This window comes from Camellia sinensis, chromosome 10 (genome assembly GCF_055761805.1).
Source record: "Camellia sinensis isolate YWXY chromosome 10, ASM5576180v1, whole genome shotgun sequence".
Lineage (NCBI taxonomy): Eukaryota > Viridiplantae > Streptophyta > Magnoliopsida > Ericales > Theaceae > Camellia > Camellia sinensis.
This window is the reverse complement of record NC_138970.1, coordinates 127,642,226-127,659,327: the sequence shown is the minus strand read 5'-3', so window position 1 is coordinate 127,659,327 and position 17,102 is coordinate 127,642,226. Positions and strand designations below refer to the sequence as shown.

Here is a 17,102-nt window from a genome sequence, read left to right as displayed (position 1 = left end):
GCCAGTGTCTTCTACATCGGTCTGTCATAACCATACAGTCTTCTACAACGGTCTGACACGACCATACAGTGTCTCCTATCCATTTTTTATTTTTCAGATTATTTTCTTGTTTTGTTACTCTCTCCAAACTCAAGTTGGTTAGTTCCTATCCCCCTTGAGTTTGCGGGGGGCTGTTAAAACCTACCATCACCTACTCCACCTACTACACCTACCACCACCTACTACCACCTACCACTACCACCTACTACCACCTACTCCACTACATCTCCTATATAAGGAGCCCCTCACCATTTGTAAAATATAACATACATCAATCAATAATACAATCAATTTTATACATTGAATTTTAACACTCTTCCTTAATATGAGAGTTATCTTTTGTAGATGGCTACACTAACTTGCTTTTGGACACTCTAAAGTGCATAAAGGTTGAGCACCATTTTAATGCATTTAATAAAGTAATTTACTTAATTCCAAAAAAGAAGGGAGAATTCAAATTAAATGGAAACAGGGAAATTAATTGTAAATCAATTAAATGAAAAATCTGAGTTAATTTTCTAACGTTCTACTAATGGTCTAATGAAGACATTGCACCAATTTGGAAGGGGGAGAAAAGGCTCCTGCACTAACATCATTTGCACCAATTTGGGTAGTTGAGACTCCTTGGAAACTACCCAAAAATGAAATCTTCTGATGAGCATACAATAAAATAACTGGGTGAAAAAAAATTGGAAATTAAGTGTATCCTCACAGCTGGATCACACACTTCCAATTGAAATAGACAATTAAACAAAGTGAAAACAGTCATCCATACCGCTGTATCCACAAGACCTTCTCGCCCTCCCATCGTATGGAAGAAAAATTCAGTAGCCGTTAAACCACTGTAAAAAGAGTTAGCAACAAATCCTTTAGCCTGCATCACAAATTACCAAAAAAAAGTACTTCGTAAATTCATGAAAGCCATACACTAAAAGCATCTTTATTGAACTGGAAACATATGCACCTTTATAACTAATTTAATCCAACTTGCAATTGACTGAATAATATATTCAGCATCCAGATAATGTTCTGATGGAGTATACAGACAATACACTAGAAACAGAAATATTTTTAGGATACCTCTTGGATCACCAGATATAGAGATACTTCTCTACCTTTGATTCATAGGATGGACCAATGGGGGAGGCTGGCTTGTGAGCAAAGACAAGAGCCACTTCAATAACAATTAATTAGAGGAAGGTCACTGTACTTGACTGAACATGTCATTCACCCATATTCATAAAAACAACGACGACGATGACAATAAACAATAGCAATAATAACCTACCAAAGAAACAGCAACAATAACAATAACAACTCAAATATTGTCCAATTTGGGTCAGATCACTGTAAGTCCCAACCTAACCCAATTAAATCCAGACAACAAAAAATAAAATCCCACATGGATATTTCAAAATCCTGATTCTTTGGCTAATTTGAAGCTCTAAAGTTGACAATTGCAACTTCTCTGGTCAATTTAAAGTTCAAAAAATCCCATTTCTTTGGGTAATTTGAAGCTCTAGAGTTGACAATGCAGTTCTCTGGTCCATTTGAAGTTCAAAAGGTATTCTGTCAAAGCAAGCTATTGGATAGAAAGAATACAAAAATATAGTAAGGAAAGATCCCTTCAAATTTTCTGTGCCTTTTCCTAAGGTAATGCAGATTTATGTGCACTTCAGTCAATCTAACAGAGGTAGAGCATCATAGTTCAGGGAACAAAATCATAGAAGGAAAATTGAAATATATTAGGACAGAGCAATCTAACGTCCTTGGGACCATTCCACTTTATTCACGAGGAGAAAAACATAGCATTTAAGCTGGTATGTAGCTCTAAATATTGCATAGACTAAAAAATGGTACGACAATCAAAGATGAGAGAGAGAGAGAGAGCACATCCCCAACCTAGGGGCGACCGCTAGGGTCAGTCAGACAGAGAAACCAGAGCACTTTGCTCTATCAATATCTATATTCTTCAATTAAAACTAAGTACATTTGAGGTTACATCACCTATTTATAGACTAAGTCCAATAAAAACTATAACCTAAGAAGCACGGACACTTCTAAGAAGGTGAGGTATCCATGTCGTGTCTGTGTCAGACACCGATACTCTTTGGACACTTCTCCGACACGTATCCGACACTCTTCAAAACGTATCCTATTTTTTTAAAGACCCGGACACTATCTGGACACTTGGAGGACACACATATCTATCACTTAAACAAACAATTAGACACAAGTAAAACTAATTATAAGTTTGAACAAAATAACTTAAGATACAATAATAAAACAAATTCCATATAAATTTATAGGAATTAGTATCATATTACATTATTTATTATCTTTAAATGATATATTTATATATATAACATATAATAAATATATAAAATTATATATTCATACATGTCACCCACGTGTCATGTTCTGCATTTTTTGAAAATTAGCGTATCAGCGTGTCCGTGTCGTGTCACGTGCCCGTGTCCAAGCTTCCTAGACTACAACTGATATGGACAACCTAATAGAAAAATTATTGACACCTGACATATGACTCATTTTGTACTAAATCAAATGGGGAATTAATCACCCAGTGTATATTTTTACACTCTACATTGTATTTTCTTCTTTCTTATTTTGTCATATATTTTCTCATGTATATGATCAACTTCCAATCCGATCTATGCATCGTCATTGTAAAACTATTTTCCCCCAAAAAATAATGATATAACCATTGACAAAGTTTAAGGTATTAGGAAATGGTCAACAACAATGCATATCAAGATCCCACACCCACCCTTACTTGTAATCTACTCTAGCATATGGAAAGAGCCACTAACATACAAATTGAAATAAATGGGGTGCCCAAAAACATGATATCAAGTGCAAATTAAGAAGCATAATGGGGAACAAAAACTCAAGACCAAAACTCAGTGACATTAGAGTGAAGACAGATCATTAGTCATACCACGCCAGTTCAAAAAAGATATCACAAATCCTTACAAAACTAACTTAAATTAGAAGCTACTGTCAGGATCAGAAAGGTAGGGATCAAAATCTCCTTCATTATCAATTTTCTTCCAGATGTTCCATAATCATCATGTGTACAACATTGAGAGGTTTCTAAAAAGTTTTTAAAGAGAAGGGAAAAAAAAAAAAAAAAAAGCAGAATACTGAGTGAATTTTGCATGGAATTGAAAATTCACCAAAACGTAAGTACGAAGGTAGAATGGAACATACATCAGGGGTCTTTGATTTTCTGGGGAAATGAGGAAGGCTTCGATCTATGAATCCATTTGGAGCACGACGACCCCCCACTGATTGCTGCCCAACACATGCAATCATCTGGCTTATATTGATAGGAGATCCTTTGGAACCACACTGTGACATAATCAAAGGGCTGTTCCTCCAATGTAGTTCATCCATACAAACCTAATTGGAAAGGCAGATCATGTTGGTTGTTATCAAACATAGATCCACATAGCAAAATGCAATAAAACAAATAAATAGATCCTTACTTTTGCAGTTGTTTCTCGAATATTATTTAAAACACCGGTTATCTGAGCTTCTAGTGTTTGAGCAGCATCACAACCAGGTTGAAGTTTAAGCATTCCTTTATTATACGACTGTATAAGTTCATCACATTTCCCATACCCTTCCAGAATTCTAGAACTTTTATTTTCATTCAAACGTCCTCCAGGTTGGACATCATCAATCCCAATAGAGAAACCATGATTCCCAATCCAACGAGCACTGGAGGCAACCAAAACCATGATAACAGTCAAACAGATCTGAAAGAATTATGTTATTTGTTTGAAGACCCCTATTGACCATCTAATGCAACTAATCAAGATTCAATCAAGGAGAAGTCCTTGACCAAACCAAAAATTGACATACTTTTCACACTGGCAAGTAGTGGTCATACAGCCCCTGATAATCAGGTACACAAGAAAGGATTGTAAAAGCAAACATTTTTAAGATACAAACAGTTTCAGTGACCAGAGAAACAAAAAAGGGAAAAAAAGAGAAGTGGCAAACACTTTCACATATAATAATTTTTGAAGAATTCAAGAATTTTGATGGGTATGTTTGGTTTGAGTTTGCGAGATGAGTTTTAGAGATAAAAAGTACGAAAAGTTGTTTGGTTTGGTTTTTTTCAAAAGATGTTTTGGAAAATTATTTTGAGAGAGAGTTTTGGAAAAAGTGATTGATTTGATGTGTATGAGAGAGATTTGTTTGGAAAACTTGTAAACCAAACAAGTTTTGGGAAATTTTTTTGGGAAAATTTGTTTGGTTTGATTACTTTTGAAAACTTATTTGTAGAGAATTTTTCCCAAAAATTTTTGGGAAACACAAACCAAGCAAGGCCGATATATTCTACAAGTGAATGAACTTAAAGAGAACATAACAGTTAAGTGGCCCCCTCCAAACAAACCAAAAAAAATGGCAAAACAAAATTGTAAAAAGCATAGTTGTCAAATAGTGAATCGAAATGGCATTGTACCGAATCGCGATTCGAATCGTGAATTGTAAAGAGTCGGTCACTTTTTCTAAATTACTTAGAAAAATGTATCTACACACTTGGATGCTAAAAATATCTTGTAAATATAAAGGCTTAAATCAATGAAAGTGTTATTTTGAATGATGATCACATGGTATAATAGGTAAAAAGTTAACACAGATTCCCATGTAAGATCACCATCTTACCTTTGGCCTTTCCTAGATATTGCTTATTAACCATTCTTGATCAAGAAAGTAAACAAAGACAAACTCTTAATTTTCAAGCAACAATAACTTCAACAACGATGTTGATATATTTCATAAGCATACATACCTTTACAAATAAATGACCCAATAATAAAGAACTTGCAAAGCCATTAGGTTTAGTTTAACTGACTTTACCCATGTAATATTGAAGTATATTTATTTTAATAAAATAGCAATAAATAATTCAAATTGCAAGTTATTTCAACCTTAAATTAAACATCTTTAGAATATACATTATGATTTTGTTAAGAAAAAACAATTGAGAAAAAAAATGTAAAAAAAATGTTGGGTCTAACTGAATCTAATTAGATTCTATTAAAAACTTCTTGATATCCAAAATAACAACAAATCATATATATATATGTAAGTATATTGGTTATTTTCGTACTAAACACTATTAAAAGTTGTATTATGTCATTTTAACTAAAAAATAGAGAGAAAAAAAATAATCGACATATGTCAGATATGATAATTTCAAGAATTGCATGAATCGTAAAAAGTGAATCAAATCGTGAATCAATTATGAATCGTGTGATTTACTAGAGATTCACCCATAAATTCGTATCAATTTTGTAAAATTGTTAATCGAATCGCGAATTGTAAGATTTTGTAATAGAGGTAAAAAGTACAATTAGAAATTCAGGGCAAACTATTTTAGAAAGAGCTCTGCATCAAGCTTTCAAGTCTCAAGAAAAAATTCTCAGCATTCTAATACATGTTATCTTTTAAACTAATTGAACAAAATGATTAACTAGTGAGCTTTTAGTCACAGAAAATTCAGTCTTCATCTGTGTACTTTTTGATTCTGTGGTCACGAACATTCCGAGTCAAAATTCAACTATAACACTAAATATCATATGGGTAGTGATGCAGCTCTAGGTTTTCAAAATGTAAGTTATGATCACATAATTGGAGAACTTTATGAAATAAGAGTCAGGCAACCAAAAATTCAGCAAATATACCTTCAAAATAAATGGGTAGAACTAAGGTATTAAGCAGCAACCAAATTTGCAGAGATATGAATCTAAACAAACCACTTCATAAAACTGAATTCCACCAATGTTAAGTAACAAACAAGTAACTATGAGCAATAAAAATTGAATTCAAACCTAAGAGGTACCAAGCAAGGGGAATTAATGGGCTGGAAATGGAGCACGGGCAGAGGAAGGGATAGGTAGCAACAACAAAAGCAATTTTATTTTCAAATTCTGTCTTTCATGAGTCAATCTTTGCTTACTATTATCAGAAAGTTCGTTATAGACTCATTTCGGTTAAAAATAATTAATTCAATTAATGAACTCTGAAGCATATCATCAAGGACAAAATTAAGAAGAAAAAGCTGAAAGCTATTTTTAGCATTAAGTTCAACAAACTTTCAATAACAATTGGACCGGTCAAAGCTTGGTGAGCCCACCCATTCTACTTTTTGGCTGCCTACATTTGTTACACAAGTCTTACATTACTTAAGCTTTACGATCTTGGCATTAATGAGGCAATTCCTTAAGCTAAATTCCGTACTTTATTGTGATTATACAAATAGATTATATGTGTAAAATATGACTTTAATGGATGGTTGTGATTGTTTTGGCCTTGTCATGTTTGATTTGGACCATTGGACAAGATCTAGGATAGACCATTTGGACTAGAGTTTTTTTAAGACTTGGTGGTCTTCATTTTTGTTGCACAAAACTCTGTTCTTCCTCTCTCCTCAGCCGAACCTACCATAGCGCTCCCTCCCTTAGATTTTTTAATTCATCAGCTCCATTCTTGAAGCTTTAAAGGTTGGTTCAGGTCATTGCCATTGACCTAAGACATTCCTAGAGTGAGTTAGAAACCTTTAGCACTTGGAGGCTTTGGTTCATCATTGAATCCACTTGCTTGGAGCTTGGGTGATCTTGGAGCCCATCATCAACCTAGCCTCTCCAATTCCTAGTTCTTAGAAGCTTTGTAGTAGGATTTCTACCTCATGTTGTATATATTATAAACATGCCTAGGTTTGGATTTATAATTCAAGAGAATACAATTTGGAGTTATTTCATATATGTCATTGAAGTATGCTATAATATGCATACTGTGGGAGAGTCGTTTGGAAATACTCTTTGGATCCAACAGGAAGCTCGAGATCCACAGCTAGTCACCTGAAAAGGAATAAACACTCCAGTCGGGGGTGCCAAAATTAACACTCCGACGGATAAGTCAGTATATACTCTCTTGGTTGCTTGTATTTTAAGTTAAGCTTGCTTTCTCTCACATACCTTTCTTTGACTGTTGTTCCTCTATTTATACTCGCTTCCTGGGCCTCGGGCCTGACCCACTTTTCACCCATTATCCTCTTATTTATTCGGCTCCATAATCTAATAACTATTCGGCCTATTTATTATATTCGGCCTCCGGATCATGCAGGATAGGGCCGAATAATGTCTATCTCCTAGGCCTCCAAGTGTATACTCGACTAATCTGATTCCGCTATTATTCGGCTCCCACAATTGCCCCCCCCCCAAACTCCCCATTAACAGCAGTTAATTGGCGTGTTTGGTTTCGAATTTGAAAAATAAAAAAAAACATAAGTTAGGCGGCTTCGCTCATCCCAATGTGAATGTCAGAACACATACAACTTTCGGTCATCATTATACGTTCCCGCCTCCTTCGTGCATTTTTTGCATTTATTACGATTTGAAACTCCTGTCTCTTCAAATGCATGCTTTTCGAATACTTAAGCCTCCTGGACTGCCAGCCGATATTCTTCCTCTATCTTGCATCTTCTGCAACTTCCTTCCGTCTCTCCTTGTCTCCTTTGCCTCTTGTAAGTTTTCTTCTTTTCTTTTTATAATCCTATTTTCCGTGTTTATTTTCGATTTAGCATACCCCTTAGTCCTTGCTAGAATAGCTAAGCATTTGAAAGACCTCCTTTCTAAGGATCGTATTTTTGGGTTCCGACGCCATTTATCTATCCCCGATGATGTCCATTTGTCTCTCGTGACGGACAGCACTCTTGATATGGAGAGGGATGATGAAAATACAATTGTCTTTCCTCTCTTATCCATTGTGGAGGGCGGAGTCCGTTTTCCTCTACACCCATTTCTTAGGATCGTCCTCCGCCATTGAGGTCTGATTCCTTCCCAACCCAACATAAATTTTTTGCGAATCATAATGGGGGGCCGTAGAGTTGAACCGGCGCCTTAGGATCAACCTTGGCATTCCTGCCATTCGGCACTGCTATGCTTTAGCCAAATCCTCCGGTCGGCATGGGCGTTATTTTCTCAGGGCCAAGGACACTGACCATCACTCGATAATCATGCTTGCCAGCTCTGGCAAACGAGTTGATAATGTGATGGTCCAGGTCCAAGGCAACTAGGAATTCGGCGAAGGCGAAGATCGCCTAGACCCTATACCCAGACGGAGAGGCGAACCAGGTTGCCGTATAGCTCCTTGCATTTATTTAATCTTCTTTTACTCGGCTTTCTCTCCAAGTCTAATCCTTTCTTTGTGCAGGCAATAATTTGAAGAAAATTCTGATCTCGGCCGACGACGCAGTCCTCATGGAAATCAAGACTGCACTCAAGTTTTTTGGCCGTCCAAGCATACAGAAGCAAGGGAGAGCCGCCCATATACTCCTGAAGTACGAGCCAACTTACACTATGTTCTCGGCCGCGGAGAACATTCCGATCCCATCCGGCGAATGACATCTTACGGCTCTTGTCTTCCCCCGCTTCAAAAACCTTAGGCAAATTGGTTTTGAAGTTTCTGATTCTTAGCGAGACGTAGAGCCAGCGGTCAAGGTGATTGCCGAACAAACGAGAGAGTCTGCCTTGGAAGCCGAAGAGGTTGACGAGGCTCTAAACTCAGCGTTTGAGGCAACCGGCCTTAACCAGTCCAAGTCTCCGTCCATTTCGGGTCGGGGGGAATTTTCCTTCAGAGATATTTTTATTGGTTTGGAAGACCTCCCCGGCTCTTATCTCGAGAATATGGCGAAGGAATCTCTTTTCCAATTTGCACGAAAAAAGAACGCCGAACGGTTGGCCGCTCGGCAGAGGGCCGAGACCATTAGTTCTAAACCTGCCCCAACTGAATCCTCCGAGCCGATTGTCGTAGTTGAAACGGCTCAAACTTGGACCGCCGAGACGGAACGGGCAATCGAACGGTTGAGTCCAGAGGCCGATCAGAGGAGGGAGAAGCGTCCTGCCAAGGTCGAGGCCGCCTCTGAAGAAAACCCAGTCGAAAAACGGCTGCGCTTAGAGAGGTCGGATATGGTTGTGCCTTTTGTCGTTCAACCAAAGATAAAAAACATGCCGATCTCTTCTGACGCGTCGGCTGTGAAAGACCCAGCCGTGGCGTTGAGCCTGGCTTCGTTGGTCTCGATGCCGGCTGACAAGGCGGCTTTCCGGGCAGAGCCAGATGTGTTGGCAATAGCATTAGCCGCTCAAACGGCTCTTCTGGTATATAGCTTGATCTTGTCTTTTGCGTTTCTGCGTATATTGTTTTGATTTTAATTTTCTGTTTTGCAGACGGTCAGAAGGATAGCCGAGATAGGCCGTCGCTAGCACGACGCCGTCAAACAAATTGGTCGTTTAAGATCGGAGGTTGAGGGCGAGAGAAGTAGGGCCGAGTTCGAAGCGGCGAGGGCAACGATGGAAAGTGCAAGGGCGGAGGCCGAGATGGAAAGAGCGAGAAATGCTGAACAGCATAGATTGGCCGCCGAGCAGAGGGCAAACGCGAGCGATGAAGTGCTCAAGTTAGCCCAAGAGGTGATTGCCAAGCTGGAGATCGAATTGGAAGAATCGAAGAAGGCGAAAGAAAAAGCCGACTCCGAGGCTTCCAAGGCGTACGAGGCTGGACAAGGCGCCGTCCTTTCAAATTACGTGGAAGAAGTCCCCAAATTTGAGAACCGAGGATTCAAGCACGGCTGGCACAAAGCCCTTGTTGCTGCAAATGTGACATTGGCTATGCCGATTCCATACGAGCAAGTGGACGTTGAGCCGCTGGAGTCTGACCCCGAGGATTGATTAGGGCGACATTCTAGTTGTTTTTGTTAAGGATTTTGAATGATTTTTATTTTTATTTTTATTTTTATTTTTATTTATTTATTTATTTATTTATTTATTTTTTTACTCAGGGTGATCTTCATGTATAAAGTGATAACTTATCTGTATTCAGTTTATCAATGAAATTTTCCCTTGCTTTGCATTATTGTCTGTATTTAATTGTTGTTATCAATGAATGTTTTTTGCTTTTCACTATTTTGGGGAGCACTACTGCGGTGTGCTGCACATTAGATAATCGTTCCATTAAAAAGATGGATAATTCAAGAATTGGGAAAAAGGTAGCGGCGAGTATTCATGATTTAGACTTTGGATTTAATCGAATAGGCTTAAGAACATGCCCTTGCATTTGAACCTATCGGTGCCAGGCCTTGCATTATGTATGAATCCTTTTGGCTTCGTGAAATGGCTAAGGCACTATCCTTTCGGCTTAAGGCCAAGGGATTTAGCCGATTCGAGTAGCGAACCTTTGGCCGTTAGGATTAAGGAATCTGCCCTTGCCTCAGATATGAACCGGAACGCCGAATAACTGAGGCACGATCCTTTTGGCTCAAGGCCAAGGGATTTAGCCGATTCGAGTAGCGAACCTTTGGCCGCTAGGATTAAGGAATCTGCCCTTGCTTGAGCCCAGATATTAAGGTTAAGGAATTGCCCCGGTTTGAGGTAAATCTAGAAAGCCGAATACCGGCGGCATATGGAGTGCGTGCATTAATGAGGTAGCCTCGGGAGTGCGGTGTGCCCGTGAATTATTAGAGAGGGGGTTGTGTCCAAACAAAACTCAACCCTGTATGTCAAACGTGGCCAGAGAAGAGTGAATGTCTAGCAGACTATTCTTCAACAGTAAAGGGGAAGGCAGGACACTGGCGGAGCTGGACTCAGCAATGAATCAAGGTGGGGAACCTCCCCGAACGGGAGTTAGAGCCTCTGCTGAGCATGAGAGGCGTCACTCTCCACGTCGACGAAGCAGGTCACCTAGAAGGGAGAAGCGTCAACGGGGAAGTTCCCCTCGTCCGCGCAGTGAAGCCAGTGGGCCACCACGCCCATTGAGCTTTGCAGTTTTTGTCGGGAACAAACTGATGACGGAGGCGGATTCAATCATCCGAGATCCAAACGTGGCAGTCGAATTTGCACGGCAGATTTTTCCGCCAGAAGTTCAACAGTCGATGGTTGGTCGACAAGACTTCGAAGTGTTTCGAGAGGGCATCCATGGGGCAATGAAGGGGCTATACACCGCCTACGAAATCGGCATGCGCCTTCGTGCTGCTCGGCGGGAGATAGAGCAGAGGGACGAACGTATTCGAAGCCTAGAAGCTCGCGCGGAGAAAGCCGAGTGCGAGCTGAGAAAGGTCCAGACTACTGGGGAACAGTCGGCCGGAAAGTCTAACCCGATCGTAGAGGAAAGGGTGACCCAACGGCTAATAAGTCATGCGATCACCGATCGAGATACGGCTAGCATGTTTGCGATTGAGACCGCCAAGACCAGGGCTTACGAAAAAGGCTTCCACGACGGCCGAAAGGTCGGGATAGAGAAGACCAGGGAAAAACTCGCCGATTAGGTCTGCCAATGCAAGAATCGGGGATTTCGGCACAGGTGGATCGAGGCGCTCAAGGCCGCGGATGCCCTCCGTGCAGCAGGTGTTAAGTCGGCATCACCGTTATATCAAGGCCGCAATCTTCCCTTTGAGGCATACAAGATAGAGAGGAGTGACGATGAAGGTGGTGCCGAATAAAACCTTATGTACAAATAAATACATTTTGTATTTATTTATTAAATTATTGTTTAATTAATAATATATTATTATTATTAGTATTTTTTTTTTTTTAACGCAACAATGGATGCGGAAATGTATTCGAGGCCTATATAATGTATTCGAAATTAGTCTAATTAGAACATATATTGTTCGGAATGTTTTGTTGTTGTGTCAACTAATTCATGAGTGGATTTAACGATGATAGTATGAATCGCTCCGAATTCGGAGGACTTAGTAGGCCAAGACGTCAATTCTGTAAGGTGCCGCGACTTCGGACCAAACATATGGCGCTCCGAATCCGGAGTCTCATTCGGCCCAGGCGCGACTTGCACGGATAGGGCTCCGAATTCGGAGACTTTTACTTGGTCAATCGAGACATCCACGAAGGGCGCTCCGAATCCGGAGACTTATTCGACCCAAGCACGGCTTGCACGGATAGGGCTCCGAATTCGGAGACTTGGCCAATCGTGACATCCACGAAGGGCACTCTGAATCCAGAGGCTTATTCGGCCTAGGCACAACTTGCACGGATGGGGCTCCGAATTCAGAGATTGTTACTTGGCCAATCGTGACATCCACGAAGGGCGCTCCGAATTCGGAGGCTTATTCGGCCCAGGCGCGACTTGCATGGATGGGCCTCCGAATTCGGAGACCGTTACTTGGCCAATCGTGATATCCACGAAGGGCGCTCTGAATCCGGGGGCTTATTCGGCCCAGGCGCGCCTTGCACGGATGGGGCTCCGAATTCGGAGACTTTTACTTGGCCAATCGTGACATCCACGAAAGGCGCTCCGAATCCCGAGGCTTATTCGGCCCAGGCATGGCTTGCACGGATGGAGCTCAAAATTCGGAGACTTTTACTTGGCCAATCGTGACATCCACGAAGGGCGCTCTGAATTCGGAGGCTTATTCGGCCCAAGCGCGACTTGCACGGATGGAGCTCCGAATTCGGAGACTTTTACTTGGCCAATCGTGACATCCACGAAGGGCGCTCCGAATCCGGAGGCTTATTCGGCCCAAGCGCGGCTTGCACGGATGGGGCTCCGAATTCGGAGACTTTTACTTGGCCAATCGTGACATCTACGAAAAGCGCTCCGAATCCGGAGGCTTATTCGGCCCAGGCGCGGCTTGCACGGATGGGGCTTCGAATTCGGAGACTTTTACTTGGCCAATCGTGATATCCACGAAGGGCGCTCCGAATCGGGAGGCTTAAATCGAAGGACTTTTGAACTGAGTTTCACAATGAGAAAATACGTAACTTTGGATTGCAAAAAGCGAAATTCGTACATGGTGAATCGTTCAAAACAACTATAATGCCCCACAAGTCGGGTTTAATGATAGAATTTATGCAAATGCGAGGAATTCCAAGGGCGTGGCAGACTCCTGCCAGACATGTCTTTCAGCCGATAAGCTCCTGTCCCCGCGATTGAGTCGATCTGGTAGGGGCCGTCCCAGCTAGGACCCAATTTTCCATCAGCCGGCTTCCTGGCAGCTGGAAGTACTTTCTTCAGGACCAGTTCGCCTGGTACATAGCAGCGTAGCTGAACGCATTGGTTGTACGACTTAGCAAGTTGCTGCTGGTATCGTGCCATGGATGCAAGGACACGGTCTCTTCGTTCGTCAATCAGAATTAAATCTAAGGCCAGCATCACGTCGTTTCATGTTGTTTTGGCCCATATCAAAAGCTTTTGATTTCAAGGTCGGGAGGCCGATCTCCAAAGGGATCATTGCCTGTTTTCTGAAGCACAAAGCGAACGGCGTTTCCCCGGTGGACCGTCTTGGGGTAGTGCGATGAGCCCATAATACACTCGACAATTCTTCGACCCATCTGCCCTTAGCTTTCTCCAGCCTCTTTTTGATGCCATCCAAAATGGCTTTGTTGAAGGCTTCAGCTTGGCCATTACTCTGTGGATAAGCCGGGGTGGAGAAATAGGGCCAAATACCATACTTGCCGCACAGCTCTCGATAGGCACCGCAATCAAACTGGGTGTCGTCTGATATAAGTGCTCTTGGAATGCCGAATCGTGTTATGAAATTTCTCCATACAAAACGCTTCACGTCGGTATCTCGGATGTGCGTTAGTGCCTCCACTTCTACCCATTTTGTGAAATAATCTGCCGCGACAATTAAAAATCGCTTGTTACCCGGGGCGCGAGGCAATGGTCCAACAACGTCGAGTCCCCATTGGGCGAACGGCCAAGGGATGGTTATAGAGCTTAACTCTTCAGCAGGCTTGTTCACATTTTTTCACGTAACATTCGGCATCAACTCTCATTGTTGGCCAATAATACCCCTGCGTCACAGCTCGATGAGCCAAAGAGCGCCCGCCAGAATAGGCACCACAGCTACCTTCATGTATTTCAGTCAGGAGTTCCTCGACTTTATCCGGATGAACGCGTTCTAGGTATGGACGAGAAAGGGATTTTCTGTAAAGCTTTCCTTCTGGATCCAAGTAGTATCGCAGGGCTTTGTTTCGCAGCTTGTGCGCTTTTTTCTTGTCCGATGGGAGCTGTTCGGAAGACAGGAATGCAGTAATGGAGTCCATCCAACTCGGTCTTGGCTCTATGATATTGATCTAGACTTCCTCCGAAGGGCCAATGCTCTACTCTGGGATGAAACCCACTTCAATGGTCCGTTTAATCTCTGAGTTGACTGCGGAGGCTAGGCAAGCCAGAGCATCTGCATGTGTGTTCTGGTCACGGGTTATTTGGTTCAATTCATGATGGTCAAATTTTGCCAACAGGGAATTTGCCGTTTTCATGTAAACTGCCATACGGTCGTTTTTGGCCGCGTACTCCCCCTTTAGTTGATTGATCACCAGTTTCGAATCGCAAAATACAAGCAAATGCCGAGCACCCAGAAGATGTGCATTCCACAAGCCGGTTAGCAGGGCTTCGTATTCAGCCTCATTGTTTGATGCTTTGAAGCCGAGTTTGACGGCCTGCTCAATTGTTGCTCCGTTGGGAGCCATGATCACTACTCCGGTTCCATTGCCCCGTTAGTTGGATGATTCGTCACAATATAACTGCCAGATGTCCCCAACATAAATTCTCCAGTTCGGCTTGGGTTGAATTTGGTCAGACTTGAAATCGGCACCCCCCATGAATTCGACCACAAAATCAGCAAGCACTTGACCCTTGATTAAGGTTCTAGGCAGAAATCGAATATCGTACTGGCCAAGTTCGATAGCCCACTTTAAAACGCGCCCTGATGCTTCTGCACTACGGAGTACTAACCGGAGGGAGTAATCTGTTAGTACCCCGATGGTATATCCCTGGAAGTAATGCATCAGTTTTCTTGCTGCCATGACGAGGGCTAGGATGAGTTTTTCCAACGGAAGGTAACGTGTTACGGCGTCAACCATTGCCTTGCTCACATAATTCACTGGTCGTTGCTCCCCAAGCTCTTCCTTTAATAGTACGACGCTGACGGCCCTGTCGGAAACGGCCAGATATAAAATGAGCGGGTCCCCTGCCAATGGTGTTGTCAATAGTGGAACTGATCGGAGATAAGTCTTCAGACCGTTGAAAGCGGCTTCGCACTCAGGTGTCTATTCAAAAGCTTTACCCTGCCGTAGAGTATGAAAGAATTGTCGGCAGCGGTCCGTGGAACGACTGATGAACCTGTTGAGTGCGGCGGCCATCCCCATCAACTTTTAAACTCCTTGACCGATCGAGGGGAACCGAGTTCCAGGATTGTTGTGATCTGCCTCGGGTTGGCTTCGATTCCTCAGTGGTTGACAATGTATCCCAAGAATTTGCCAGACCCGATCCCAAACGCACATTTGGAAGCGTTCAGCTTCATTCTGTACTTGCGTAAAATGCCGAATGTCTCTTCCAGATCAATTAGATGAGTTTGCTCTTCTTTGGACTTGACCACCATATCGTCAATATACACTTCCATAGTATGGTCGAGTTGCTCCTTGAACATGGCAGTGACTAGTCTTTGATAAGTTGCCCCTGCATTGTTCAGCCCAAAAGGCATAACCTTGTAGCAATAGGTTCCTCTTGGGGTGAGGAATGTAGTTTTGTCTTGGTCCTCGGGATGCATGGCAATTTGATGGTAGCCTCTATAGGCATCGAGGAAGATCATACGCTAATGTCGTGCCGTAGCATCTACGAGTTGGTCTATTCTGGGGAGAGGAAAACAATCCTTAGGGCAAGCTTTGTTTAAGTCCATGAAGTCAACACAGACACGCCAAGCCCCAGTTTCTTCTTCACAGCCACAGTATTCGAGTGCCATGTAAGATAGGTCACTTCCCTGATTGCTCCGGCATCAAGCAACCGGTCAACCTCTTCAACAACGGTAGCAGTGTGCTCTGCGGCTGACCACCGGCTCTTCTGTATAATCGGCCTACATTTGGGGTCAACATTTAAATGGTGCTAAGAGACTGATGGATCTATCCCCGGCATTTCGTACGGCGACCATGCAAATATGTCAAGGTTGCCGAGTAAGAAGGTAATTAGGTGCTTTCTGTCGACTTCATTCAGGGAGGCACCGACCATGAAGAACCTGTCAGGATTCTCGACAATTTCAACTTGATCCAGGGCTTCCGTGGCCTTTTCACTTGGGAGCCGTCCAACATCGTCGAGGCTCTCTCGATCCGGCACTTCAATAGAGTTTACTTCCAGTTCTCTTGGTGTCTTCGCGGCAAGGAGATAACATGCCTGTGCCAATTTCTAGGAATCACGGATTTGTTCAATGCCTCGCTCAGTCGGGAAGCGGAGCAATTGATGGTAGGTGCTTGGCACGGCCTGTATGGTGTGCAGCCAAGTTCGTCCCATGATGAGATTATACGGCGAAGGCAGCTTGACAACCAAAAATTCCACATCCACTGTTCGCGAGCCCGCTCGAACTGGTAGTGTGATTTTGCCCAACGGATATTCTGGATTGGCATTGAAGCCGAATAACGAATAAGGAGCCGGAATCAGGTCCGACTCGGTAAACCCGAGTTTGATGGTCTTGTAGTACATGACTTCCCAAGTGCTCCCCTAGTCAACGAGAACGCGCTCAACGGTGAATCGGTTTACGCGTAGTTCGATGACCAATGAATCAATGTGGGGGAGCGTACGCCGATCAAATCAGAATCGTCGAAAGTAATACTCAGAGCTTCATGGGGCCGTTTTGCTGGTGTGATTTGCTTTTGGGGGACGGGATGCGACTGAATCGTATGCATCGCAGATTCCATTGACAGGCTGTATATCATGTGGATCACGCCAAGTGGAGGTGAATCCTGCCGTAAGGCTATTGCTTTGGTTGAATTCCCTTTTCGGACGTACTGTTGTAGCCGACCATCTTGTACCAATTCGTCCAGGTGATCCTTTAATGCATAACAACTCTCGATATCATGGCCGTTGTCTTTGTGATACTCGCACCACCTATCCCGTCTTCTCGTATCGGGAGGTCCCACCATTTTGAATGGCCATTTGAAGAACGGAAGGTGTTAGACTTTAGCCATAACCGCGTTGATCGGCTCTAACAACTCCGTATACTTCTTGTCTGCGCGCCTTGTGCG

General features: G+C 42.6%; 1 protein-coding gene across 2 annotated transcripts in view; it reads right to left on the bottom strand.

The window, feature by feature from the left end:
• NRPC1 (nuclear RNA polymerase C1) overlaps positions 1-17,102 on the bottom strand; it is an 83,995-nt gene that overhangs the window by 19,880 nt on the left and 47,013 nt on the right. For both annotated transcript variants that reach the window (XR_014342563.1, XM_028216027.2), the window contains exons 15-17: positions 3,549-3,783; positions 3,271-3,462; positions 815-913 (exon numbers count right to left, since the gene is read on the bottom strand). Coding sequence is in view for 1 of the 2 variants with exons in the window: in XM_028216027.2 (XP_028071828.2) it covers positions 815-913; positions 3,271-3,462; positions 3,549-3,783 (526 nt within the window). In the remaining variant the exon portion in view is untranslated. The remainder of the gene's footprint in view (positions 1-814; positions 914-3,270; positions 3,463-3,548; positions 3,784-17,102) is intronic.